Source organism: Diabrotica virgifera, chromosome 6 (assembly GCF_917563875.1).
Source record: "Diabrotica virgifera virgifera chromosome 6, PGI_DIABVI_V3a".
NCBI lineage: Eukaryota > Metazoa > Arthropoda > Insecta > Coleoptera > Chrysomelidae > Diabrotica > Diabrotica virgifera.
The window spans coordinates 236,577,718-236,591,365 of NC_065448.1; the positions used below are offsets into that span (position 1 = coordinate 236,577,718).

At 31.8% G+C, this 13,648-nt stretch overlaps 1 protein-coding gene and 1 long non-coding RNA gene across 3 annotated transcripts in view; one reads left to right on the forward strand and one right to left on the reverse strand.

The window, feature by feature from the left end:
• LOC126887351 (zinc finger protein 62 homolog) overlaps window positions 1–2,469 on the reverse strand; it is a 56,692-nt gene extending 54,223 nt beyond the window's left edge. For both annotated transcript variants that reach the window (XM_050654806.1, XM_050654805.1), the window contains exon 1: window positions 1,950–2,469. In XM_050654806.1, coding sequence (XP_050510763.1) covers window positions 1,950–2,208 — 259 coding nt within the window. In that variant the 5' untranslated portion in view covers window positions 2,209–2,469. The remainder of the gene's footprint in view (window positions 1–1,949) is intronic.
• Window positions 2,470–2,589: 120 nt separating this feature from the next.
• LOC126887368 (uncharacterized) lies at window positions 2,590–13,465 on the forward strand. The gene is made up of 4 exons (XR_007699025.1): window positions 2,590–2,844; window positions 2,954–3,114; window positions 3,236–3,469; window positions 12,938–13,465. It is a non-coding gene; the product is annotated as an uncharacterized LOC126887368 (long non-coding RNA).
• Window positions 13,466–13,648: the final 183 nt, after the last annotated feature.

Genomic DNA, 13,648 nt, shown 5'->3' on the forward strand with positions numbered 1-13,648 from the left:
TCACAATATTCTATTAGAAAAATTGCAGCGATTAGGGATACATGGTTCACTTCTGCTGTGGCTTAGGGAATATCTTCTGGACAGAAAACAAATCGTCAAGCTCTACAGCTATTTTTCCTACGAAATAGTTGTCCCTTCGGGCGTACCGCAGGGATCTCATCTTGGACCTTTGTTGTTTAATGTTTTTATTAACGATATAAAAGACTGTTTCCAATATGCGAAATTTCTTTTATTTGCTGACGATGTTAAGTTTTACTGCCACATTAGGAATCCACTCGACTGTTTAAGGCTTCAGTCCGATTTGAATCGGTTGAATGAATGGTGCAGCAACAATGACATGGTTCTCAACTCCTGCAAATGTTTTCACATTTCATTCACGCGTTCAAAAAGTCCTATCTCTTTCACTTACAAAATAGGTGATATAAATATCACAACAGTCACATCCATAAAAGATCTTGGAGTTACACTTGACTCTGGACTATCTTTCAATATTCATATAAGCAATATCATCTCAAAATCGCTTCAACTGTTAGGTTTTATTAAAAGATGCTCCCAAGACTTTAAGCAGTTGAGATCGTTTAAACTGTTGTACTGTGCAATGGTGAGGCCAATCGTGGAATATGCATCTTGCGTCTGGTCACTCGCCTATGAGACATACAACTGTAAGATTGAAAGGATCCAGCACCTACTCCTTGGGTTCGTCGCATTTAAAACAAACCGTAGAGACTGGAATTATATGGATCTTGAACTAGAACTTAACATTGATACCTTATCAAGCAGACGGAAAAAGAAGGACATGTACATGTTGTATAATATTATAAATTCAATTCACGACTGCCCTGAGCTCCTTGAGGAAGTAGGTTTACATATTCCCTCCAGAATCACACGTTCAAGATCTACGTTTCATACTCCCATCAGCAGAACTAACTTCACTGCAAATTCTTCCATCTCGAGGGTTTCTAGACAGGCAAATGCTTGCTCCAATTGTGTGGATTTCTTTGCGGATAGTTCGCGATTTTTAAAAACGCTAAAGGATTGCACCCTCTAGTTTTATGTTCTTGAATATTTTAAACTTGTGATTATATATCTTTACCTGTTATTTTTACTTTTTGACTTGCTTTATTGTCGCAGTGTTTATTGTATCTTATTGTATTTTACGTATATTTGTAATATTTTGTTAGTTCTTCATATCTTCTGTAATGTTTTATTGTAATGAGCTTTGCTCGTAAATATATATAAATAAATAAATAAATAAATATCATTTTAAAGTCTTCTACTTTAAAATGTACAATATACAGTAAAACCTGCCATATCCGGATCAATGTGGTGACAGACCGGTCCGGATATGAAAAAATCCGGATATCAAGACCACTTCTGTTTCTGAAAGACCATCTAATCTCTGAAACATTTTCTCCTTCATACATTCCAGTAATCAACGCTGTTAATAACTTTCTTCGATAGACACGTTTTATAGATTCTATAATACCTTGATCTATAGGCTTACAGAGGGATGTCACATTTGGGGGCAAAAAAGACACTTTATTTCGCCATCTTTTAGTTCTTTTGGGCGAGACTGGATGAGAGGGTGCGTTATCCAACAGCAGGACTGCCTTTCTCAGTAGATTTCTGCAGATGCGGACGGCAAAACCATCCGGATATGGGGAGGTCCGGATGTGACAGGTTGTACCGTATTCTAAATTGCCGATATAAATTAGTCATGATTAAATAAATTAGAAGAATTTTTTACTAAGCAACAACATTTTGTATTTTGATAACAACATCCAATTTGGATGTCGAAACAGTAAAAAAAAGTATTTTTTCAGTTAAATTGTGGCTTATTTCCCATTTAGAATAGTTGATTACATAGATACAAATATAAAATCTTATTCAGTACCTACTTTATTCCTGATATGACACTTAAAAATGAAGAAAAGAAATGAGTTTCATACCAATGCTACACTCCTCCAGTTCTTTTGTTATTTCAACTTTAATTTCATTAGAGACATCTTCCAATACATGGTTTTCTATTTTAATATCCTCTGAATCTGAACAATACCCATCTAACACAGATTCCTGTCCATAACTGCTTTCATCTAATTCAGATTTAACTTCTATATTGTTATATTCCTGTAGAGAATCCCCTTCATCTTTAATACCTGTTAATATTTCTTTGTTTCTAGAATCCTTAAGATTTTCATTGCATTCCATATTAAATAACTTTAGTATTAACTAACGGAGTCTACTGAGAAACATTTAAAAACAAACTTTCCTTTCACTTTCACCATTTAACCACAACAAGCATAACAACAAAGTGTTGCCAACCGTCGAGAAAGCTTTTTTTCCCTCAACTTAAGGTCCGCTTGCCACTATGCTAAATTTAGTACTGAAATTAGTACTAAAAATATTAGGTCTATGTATCTACAAATTAGATGCGCGCGCCGATTTAGTACTAAAAATTAAAACATGTTCTAATTTCTTGTACTGAAATTGACACAATATTAAAAAGTGAGGTTGTATTGTATTAGGTACTTTTGTTTTGTTTATAGGTACATAATATCAACTATATTATTAAGCGCGCCACGCACGGCGAGCTAAGCTATAATATATATTTCAGATTTCGGATTTATTCGCGCTGCATGTCTCTTTGACTTTTGTTGGTGGAGACAAGAGACAGTTGACAATTCCTGACTGTAAATTGTCAGATTTTTGGTTTGATTGTTGTTTTTTTGCCAAAAACTTTTTGGTTAACTTATTACTTATTTATTTTTAGAGGTGATAATACATATTTTTATATAAATATAACTAAATCTTACATTTTTTTAGTGGTAAAAATAAGATAAAAAAGTAAGTATTTATTACATTTTAATACATTATAAATATGGAACTAAAAACAGTACACATATTATTTTTATCAGTATGTATTAATTTATTAATGAATTATTGTTATTTACAGATGAGTGATCATTTTACATCCATCCAGCGATGAGAATTTAGAAGGAATTGACACTTAGGGAGTACCAAAAAATTTAGATTATTTTGAGGAAACTGTGCCTTTGTTCGATGGCGATAAGTATGTCCTGGAACATTTTGGCATCATCAGAGTAAAAGTAGTAGGTAAGCTTATCAGAAAGATTTAGGCACTCTAAATATTCTCATTATCAAAAAGGAGATTCGCAAAAGATTTCTCCGTTAAAATGTTTGACCATTTTCATGCTAATGAGGTAATTACTTTTAGAGATGTTACAGGTCCATTCAACACATCCAAAAGTTGTTTACACAAAATAGTAAGGAGAATCACTTTTTTATCTGCTGAATACGTTCGTTGGCCAAATGAGTAAATGACAATGAAAAACAGACTATTTAAAGATATTTTCGTTATTGCAATTTCCCAGGGGGCTTATGTGAAAATCGATAAACCAAAGGAAGATCCAGATTCATATTAAAATAGGAACAAAAATATTCAATACAGGTAAAAATATGTAATATTTTTGTAATTACATATACAGAGTTAACCTAGTTAAACAGGGTTAAGGCCGGTTTTTCAGTGATGGGTTAACCTATTTATTTTTCAGTCACCGAAATATTTATGGTTAATCAGTTTTTCAGTACTAGGTTAGAGATTAAGCCCGTTTAAATTAACCAAGATTTTAACCGATACTCGTTAGATGGTTTAACTCCGAATTTTGTGGTTACGCTTGTGCACGGGTGCAGTGAATGCATCAGAGTCGAATTTGGAATGTTTATTTTGAAGAGAATAGTTAGGTATTTTGTTTTTATCGTGGGAAGTATTCTTCCTTGTTATTATTATAAGAAAATTATATATTATTATGGTTATTATAATAGGAAGGAATTGTAACGAAATATGTTTTTATAACTGTAACAGGTATCTTTGTTTACACATACTTTAACAGGATTTAATGCATGATTCCTAGTAATATTTTTAAAAGATAATTATGTCTATACAGCAAAATAATTATTTACTACACAGTTCGACTTCTTATTTCCTGGCTACTAATTTCCAATAGCGATATCACCCTGGTCTTTGACAAACGAAATCGGCAAAAAAATTCTAAATCGTCCCAGTAATTGTAAATGGTCTCTTCTGTTATGAAACCGAGGTAGATGCTATGAACTAAATAAAGAATCCGAACTTGATATTCCATTAAACATTTTTTTTTAATTTGGTTATGAAATTGTTTTTATATATTCTTTTGAAGTTATACTTCTTTGCGATCGAGGGTGAAATTTTATACTTGCCTGGTGCATGCGCAGGACAGACAGTATGTAGTTCGTTGCTAATCTTTCAAATTATGTAGGTATGTATCAGCGCAAATAAGTCATTAAAAGAATATATTAGTGTTTTTAGTAAATGTATTATTTATTATAATTTTTGTGTCTTTGGATTTGTCTTCCTCAGTAATAAAATATTTTATAATAATAGTAAGTATATTTCCTTTAAATTTTAAAGTATTTTGTCAGTATGTATGAGAAATCTTGTAACCTGTCAAAGCAAAGGGATTTAGCTCAGTGGTAGCACGTTCGACCGGAGATCGAGAGGTCCCTGGTTCAAAGCCTTGTGTTATCTAACTTTTTTTTTATTTTAGTATTGTTTTAATAAAAATTTTTGGAAAGTAGTAAGTAAAAATTAGTTTAATCTTTAAATACAAATAACCTGTTGAAAGTATATTTATTTCGTTGAAATCATATATAAGTATAACTTCTTAGGTGCGTACAAAGTACACACACATTCTTTTTTCTGTCAAATTGCTCATTATTTCTCGAATTGCACATGCGCAAGTACAATTACTGCAGCCAACATAAGAAAAAAAGTGGTTAGCTAACTGAAATTTTTTAAACTTGGTTTAAAGCACTGAAAAATGCTAGGACAGTTAAAATATTGGTTAAAATTTAAACTAGGTTAGCTAACCAACATTTTAACCTCTCACTGAAAAACCGGGCCTTAGACATGCAATTTATTTGAAAATTAGTTTATGTATACAAATAGGGCCAGTTATCCATTCATAGTTTTCAAACCTCTCTAAACTATCTGTACTATCTATTACCCAAAGACATTGGATATTATTTTAAATGTGTATAAATATGAAACAATTTAACAGAAATTTTCATTAGACAATGATAGATACAATAAGTTGTCCTCCTCACCAACAAATACATTTTAACCCTTAATTACAGACATTCCATTATTACAATGTTACAGAGCCCCAGTATTTTTTACCGGTCATTATAAAATAGAGTCGATATATAGGTAAAGCTAATAAAAAGAAAACATAAAAATTATGCATTATTATTTTTCTGGAGTCTCTAGATATGGGAGAGCTGGTGAAATGAGTGATTTTTAATATAGTCCTGTCGCCAGGGGGGGTACAACGGCCTCCTTAATTCAGATGGACTTACCCAAGTTTTTTTTATATATTTTGACCCGTAGAATACGAATTTTTTGGGTAACAGTTGATCCGGATGTCGATAAGATTGTTATAGACAAAGAACTTGAGGAATTACATAACAGTGATTTCTCGCAAAACAAAACATATTTTTGTATTTTTTGGGTCATTATAAGCAAAAAATATTCCTACAAGTTTTTTCGTAGAATGCATAGTTTTCGAGATAACCGCGGTTGAACTTTCAAAAAATCGAAAAATTGCAATTTTTGAACCCGAATAACTTTTGATTAAAAAATAAAGTAGCAATTCTGCTTACCGCATTTGAAAGTTTAAGTCAAATTATATCGGTTTTGATTATTTGCATTGCTACAAATTAATTTTTTTATTGTTAAACTAATCTATAAACACATAGGTTTCCCGTGCCTAATACATGCGTTTTAACGCATGCTACGTAGAAATTGCCTCGCTTGCACTTGTAGCTACTCTACCTACTCGTTCGATTTTAAATGAGAAATCATAGAAAACATCACTCACATACTAGGTGTTTACTACAGTTTACAGCTTTCTTTAACAATAAAATAATAAATTTTTAGCAATGCAAATAATCAAAACCGATATAATTTGACTTCAACTTTCAAATGCGGTAAGCAGAATTGCTACTTTATTTTTTAATCAAAAGTTATTCGGGTTTAAAATTTACAATTTTTCGATTTTTTGAAAGTTCAACCGTGGTTATCTCGAAAACTATGCATTCTACGAAAAAACTTGTAGTAATATTTTTTGCTTAAAATGACCCAAAAAATACAAAAAGATGTTTTGTTTTGCGAGAAATCGCTGTTATGTAATTCCTCAAGTTCTTTGTCTATAACAATCTTATCGACATCCGGATCAACTGTTACCCAAAAAATTCGTATTCTGCGGGTCAAAATATATAAAAAAAACTTGAGTAAGTCCATCTGAATTAAGGAGGCCGTTGTACCCCCCCTGGCGACAGGACTAATAATATAATACAAGTTTTTTAAAGAATAATCTAATAAACGATAATTGTGGTAACATTTTTGGTCTATTGGAACAAACGGCCATAAATGCTATGAACAAAAATTTTGATTTTTGTAACAAATAAACCTAACATAGAATTACAAAGAAACAGAAAATAGCATTGACAAAAATTTATACATCCATAAAAAAAATCTGCAAGAGTTTAAATTGTGACAAAATTAAATGGCAATTCCATTTTTGCAAAGTTTCCTCCTCCAAATTTAATCTTCATTAAAGGTCCCCGATGATTTCCACAGTCCATTTCTTCACTTTTTCCATAAAAACACAAAAAAATATTATAAACATTTCACATTTCACCCATGTAAGACTAATTAATACTTACTTAAAACAGACCTCTGGTAATTTTTACCGGTTAAGATTTTTATGTGGGTTACAAAAGAAAAAAATATTGACAATACACACTACCCGCTTTGACTAGTACTGATATACAAACTGCCCGAGAGGTACAGAGACACATGAACTTAAGTGGTGAGGTTACCACAAAATTTGCATTGTAGGAATGCCCACCGGTAATAAATATCTGATCTCTGTAGTTAGGAAGCTCTCATACCAAAAGCGATATCCGATCGATATATGTAACACGCAACTTCCCATATAGTCCAGACTGTATCGTCGCCCCCGTTAGGTAAATTATTTCGATCCGTCTTTTTTTGCACAAACGTTTTTACTTAAAAAAAGGTCCTTATAACAAATACACGGTGCCGGGAGGTGCTGCGGTCGGATAATTGTTTAAACAATTTTTTTAAACAAATTTAAAAAATAAATTTTTTCACTTCGTACCAATTTTTTTAGATTCTTTGGGACATTATGAGCAAAAAATCTCTTATGATTTTTCTCTAGAATTAATTGTTGTCGAGTTATACGCGATTTAAAATTTGAAAAACGCGAAAATAGTTATATTCAAGGCTTTAACTCTGTTAAAAATTATTATTATGAAAGTCAGAAAGTGACTAAATCAAAGTTTAAAGCCCCCTTACATGATCCTGAAGAATTTTGTGACATTAATGTATTAAAAAGCTGTTATTTTTAATTATTAACAATGAGCGCTAACAGCGTATTGAGGCGGCCATCAATGTGGGTACGAGTAAGATGCACCATTGGACTGCCGGAATGGTGCATCTTTTTCGCACTCACATTGACAGCCGCCTAAATACGCTTTCAGCGCTCATTGTTAATAATTAAAAATAACAACTTAGTAATAAATTAATGACACAAATTTTTTCAGGATCATGTAGGGGGACTTTAAACTTTTATTTTTTCACTTTCTAACTTTCATAATAATAATTTTTTCCGAAAATCGGTCAGGAATGTAGATATTTTTGAAAGAAACGTTCGATATTTCCTTATACTTAGCCATTGCCTGGAAATGAAAAATAACTGTACGAAAATGTTATTTTCCACCCACCTCTACCGAAAGTATACTTTTCCGGACCTGATTGTAGGGAGCAAAGTTGTACTTTTCCTCCCTAGGGAGGAAAAGTAAAAGTGACGTCATAGTATTTCATTCATGAAATATAACTTATTGACGCCCTGTGCAATATCTTTTTTTATTACTTAAGTATCTATACATTTTAACGTTTATTTATAAAACACCCAGTAGTTTGCAGAATGGTAAAAAACAGTAAATTGTTATTTTGATTTAACAATGTTTACATTAATAATTTTACTTATATTTAACAGTTGACAGTTATATTGTACCTACTTGTTAGTTTTAGTTTTAATAAATTTTGTTGGTTAGTTACATAAATAAATTAAGTAAAAATGAAAAAATGACTTGTTATTTGAGGAAGGTGGAAAAACCATATGTATAACATGGGAGTAAAGTGCCTTTTCCTCCCTTGAATGATTACTGCCCTCCGCTACGCGTCGGGCAGTAAACTTCATTCTCGGGAGGAAAAGTAGCACTTTCCTCCCTTGTTATACAAATAGCTATTCCTTACTATACATAAGGAATAGTATATTGTACAACAGGGAGAAATATGTCATTTTCTCATGTGTATACTGTACTTTTTCTATGGATGCGGTTGTGTCATGACGTCATGAGTTTAAACTTCAAAATTGAATAATTTAGGTGCTTTTACGTATATTATATACATAAATTGAAATAAAATACATATACATGTAGTTATTTAATATTCTTAAAATTTATATATTTACCTTATTTATTTAAAATTCTAATTAACAGTTATTTTCGAACAGTTTTGAAAGGTAATTCCTGGTAAGTTTTGCTCCAACACATTTTATTTGACCATATTAAATTGTGCTTGTATTGTGCATGTTACCATGGAAACATCGATCATATATCGTCGCCTTAGTACTATAACTTAATAACTCCAAAATTGATGTTTTTGAGATAACTAGTTCACAAGATGTATTTTATTTGCCTCCATATTGTGTAAAAACTTAATAGCTCGCTCCAAACGGGTTAAGTATTTATTTATGATTGACGAAAGTTGATAAAACTCAAATGCCCCTAACATTCAGTGCTAAAAGTTGACAAAGATAAGTTATCAAGCTATTATTTAATCGAAATAATCGTGAATACGACATACACTGAATGCTATAACTAGATAACTCGAGTTATCTAGTTGTAGCACATGTTTTTCTGAAACCATTGAGCTTACCACATAATTGCTATCTGTTTATTCGGTTCATTTTAATGCAAGAATTCGAGAATTGTTAGCAGATCTGGTAACCCCCATGGCAGGGGGCTAATTTTCAACAAAATAATGTATAAAATATTAGTTGTGTTAAAAAGTTCACTTATATGCAACTTGACACAACATGCGACATTTGACATTACCAAATGTTAACATTATGGTAATGCTAAAAGTTGATAACTTTAATTTTTCATAGTTTTTTCCATATTGGAAAACAAATTTGCACCGTATTCCCAAATAGATCAGCTGCCAAAAAGTTAAGGAACAGTATTTGAGAGCCGCAGAGTGAATTCCGTATTTACCAACATCATGGTAGCAGCACAAATATCTTTAAAATCTTTAAACTCGTTTATCTCAAAACTACTAATTTCGTGTTATCAAGTTATAGTATTAAGACGACGATATGGAAAACCGTACGAGAACCCGTGAGAAAAAATATTTCCCACTGCAATGGCCGACTTTTCTCACTGCATGAGAAATTGTTCGTTTTGAATGTATGTAAGTAGTGAGACAGTTGCACATTGTATAACATCCATAGAAAAATATTTTTTCCTTACAGCAGATTCAGAACAAATGTATTATAAGTACTGTCAAAAATACACAAATACGTCAAATTTGACAATTCAATATTTTTGTTTCTATAGTTACAAAACATGTACTTGGTGGCATCACGAATATTTGAGTCAGAATATGTCTATATGAAAAATTTAACATATTTATTTTAATATAATTTAAATGTTAGATTTTCGAAAAAATAGTATGTATACCTTGCAGGAAAAGCAACATTCCCGGACTCTGTATTCCCTTGTCTCGGCTTGCGCCTCGACAGCAATCTTTATATCGTCCGGGAATGTTAAACTTTTCCTACTAGGTACACAATGTACTATTAACCGAGTTATTAAGCCTTAAAAATGGCCATTTTCTCTCGTTTTTTAACTTTTAAATCGCGTATAACTCGACAACAATCAATTTTGGAGAAAAATACAACCGACCTTTTTTGTTGTTGTTCTGAAGCTATTTCCTTGTGGCATTTTTATGATTAATTATTTATATGGGAAATAAGCCACAATTAAAATGAAAAAAATAATTTTATTAACGTTTCGACGCCCAAATCGGGTGCCGTTGTCAAAATACAAAATATTACTGTTTCGACGCCCAAATCGGGTGCCGTTGTCAAAATACAAAATATTACTAAAATAAACTAAAGTGTTGTTGCTAAGTAATATTTTGTATTTTGACAACGGCACCCGATTTGGGCGTCGAAACGTTAATAAAATTATTTTTTTCATTTTAATTGTGGCTTATTTCCCATATAAATAATCGACCTTTTTTGCTTATAATGACCCAAAGAGTCTAAAAAAATTATACCTACGAAGTGAAAAAATTGATTTTTTGAATTTGTTTTAAAAAATTATTTAAACAATTTTCCGACCGCGCCACTTCCCGCCACCCTGTGGATTTGTTATAAGGACCTGTTTTTGAGTAGGTTTGTACAAAAATACGAATCGGAATAATTTACCTCACGGGGACGATGACATAGTCTGGTCTAATATGTTTCAACGGTTAACAGGCATCCCTTGAACGCACTTAAACTAAAATTCCTAGAATTCCGATGCAACCGCGATCGGATTCTCAAGAAAAGGGCAGTAAAGAGTGCCCAGATGTGCAAATGTGTGTGTTTGGAATTAGGGCGTAGAATATAATTAGGGATAATAGGATAAATTTATTTAAGTTTTGAGATAATAATACGTTTATTTAATTCAATTTTTTACAATGATTTGTTTACTTACAAAATAAACGTAAAAAAGTCTTAAAAGGATAAACGTGCTTGTTGACTTATCTATCTAATGTTTACAGATTAATACCTTTTTACAGTTTTTTGACAAATCATTTTTTTAGAGATTCTAACTATGTTGGACCGCAGACGTTCGGATACAATTAGCGTCTCTTTGCAAAGACAATGACGTCGACTTTGCAAAGTAACAAGACATTTACTCAACACACACACTACACATTACATCTGAGTTAGTGATAAGTTATCCAATTACGTGGCTAAAGGTTCTAGTTCTAAATCAAGGCCAGAATCAGAGAAAAAAAACATGTTATTTTCTAGTATAATTTAAATTTATTAAATTGTTACACAGATCCCATTTTTCTTTAGTCCAAGTAGTAAATAATTTTATATGTTCATAATAACATAATCTAAATCTTTCTACTTAACGGTGCAAGGTGTTTAAAAAATACATTTCATGTATCTATATCATATACAAATCGTCTCCACTTTGTTTATTCTTAGCCCTTCGCTTCGCTTCAGTCCAAGTTGTGTTCTTCTCTTACAATGCTGTTTCTTATTCTATCGCGTCTTGTAATTCCTTTTACTTTTCTTGGGTACTTCATGTCCATTGAGTTTATTCTACTTTTCGATGATTGTGTTAGCACCCAGCTGTCATTACCATAGGTAAGGATTGGCCTGAAGATCGTTTTATATACCTCTATCATTGTCCTCATCTTGCCTCATCCTTGCCTCATCCTGCTGCTTACTCCTTTTTTCCAATGAATGCTCTGTTTAAGCTGTAGTAGATTCTGAACGGCATGGTTATCCTTTCGTTGACTTCTTCTTCTGATCTTCCTCCATTTTATATTTTCACACCCAGGTATTTATATGTTGTTACTTGTTATAATTTCTGGTTATTTATCTCTATATTTACTTGTTTATCCTCATTTCCCATGACCATTATCTTTGTTTTCTCCATGTTTATTTTCATATTTCTTTCTTTAATAATATAAAAAAAAAAACAATTTTTATATAAATAAAAATTTGTGATATTTTTAAAGTTAATGCTGACGGTAAAATATTGCAAAACCTATACATTTGTAAAGAACCCTTTAAAATAACATGAAAATCTGGCATAGACATATGTAAGTAGGTAGCATGTGGGGCGAGTTTCATCCCTTCCCGAGGGTGAAAATTATACGTTCAAAATAAGGCCGGAAATGGATAAACTGCGTAATTTTGAGCAATTTTTGTTCTATAGCATTTTTTCACTAAGTTAAAACTTTTCGAGTTTTTGAGAGTAAATATGTTCATTAAAAAAAACACATTTTTATACGGTTTCTTGCAAATAACTCAAAAAGTAAGTAATTTTATCAAAAAAAAACACTCCTAGCAAAAATGTTCATGTCTGTTCATGTAAAACAATTGCTGGACTATGAATAATGTTAAATGCATTCAGTGGGTGCGTCATCGACGCATTTTTCTTTCTTTTCTCTGACATCTTCTTAAAAATTGCCAAGCTACAATAACATCTTTTTCGCTTGAAGACATTTCAAATACTGATTGATATTCGGAAGTTCCAAAATTGGCACGCTCCTGTATTCTACATAATGATAAGATGTGTTATGGGACGTTATCTCTGTTGAGTATAAACAGATATACGCTATTATGAACTGTGCAACATTTTACGTATGAATTTTATTGTATGTGTTGCATTTGGTCTGAGAGCTTCCTTTAAGGGTTAGCGCCGGACTCCACTTGCGATTTGCAGTCGCGAAGATTGAACACATTGTTTCAAATACAAGTCAATCCATGATTATTAAGTCGTAAATGGATTGACTTGTATTTGAAACAATGTGTTCAATCTTTGGGACAAAACTATCGCACAACTACAAATCACAAGTGGAGTCTGGCGCTTAAAGTGCATTTAATATACCTATATTGATAAGCTTTACAGAAGATCTGTGCTTGGACCCACAATTTTGAGATTGCAGTTAATTTTTATATTCATATCACTCAATAGGCACATATTTTTGTTTCAGGCACAAATGGTTTATGATCACGAGAAAATGATCAGGGATATATTTGTTGTATATCCAGGTTCTGTACACTATAGCAGAGTTTTAAGGAGATCCAATTTGTTTGCAGCTCTTCCACAAAGATGTGGTGAATACTATATTTTAGGTGATAGTGAATACACATGTTTAAACATTTTTTGACTCCAGTTAAAGACAAGGGTCATTTAACAAGACAGTAAAGGAATTATAATTATTGTTCAAAAATATTGTTTTGGATTTCTCAAACAAAGATTTATAGGCAGCTGTATCACCATCCATTAAGAAATATTAGAGATATAGTCCCATTTATAAGGGCTAGTGCAGTGTTACATAACTTAGCAATTGATGATAATTTGCCCATCAATTGAATGTTGATGCACCTCATCTTCTCATTACCAACAAATATGAAATTGATGCTGTATATAGGTGGTGTTACAAAAAGAAATTCATGCAAGGTTTAAATTTGATTTTGTAATAATTGTGTTTAATAAACTATATTCAGACACTTTCAAATTATTTGCTTTATTAAAACAAACCATCATTTTATAATAACCTATGTATCGATGGCTTTAGTATGAAAACCTCCTATCTTATTTTGAATGAACTGAATTTCACAAGGTAGGGTCACCAGCGACCCCAAAAATATTTTTAAAAATAAACGACATTTCAATATTTTTTAAACTTATTTAGCAAACA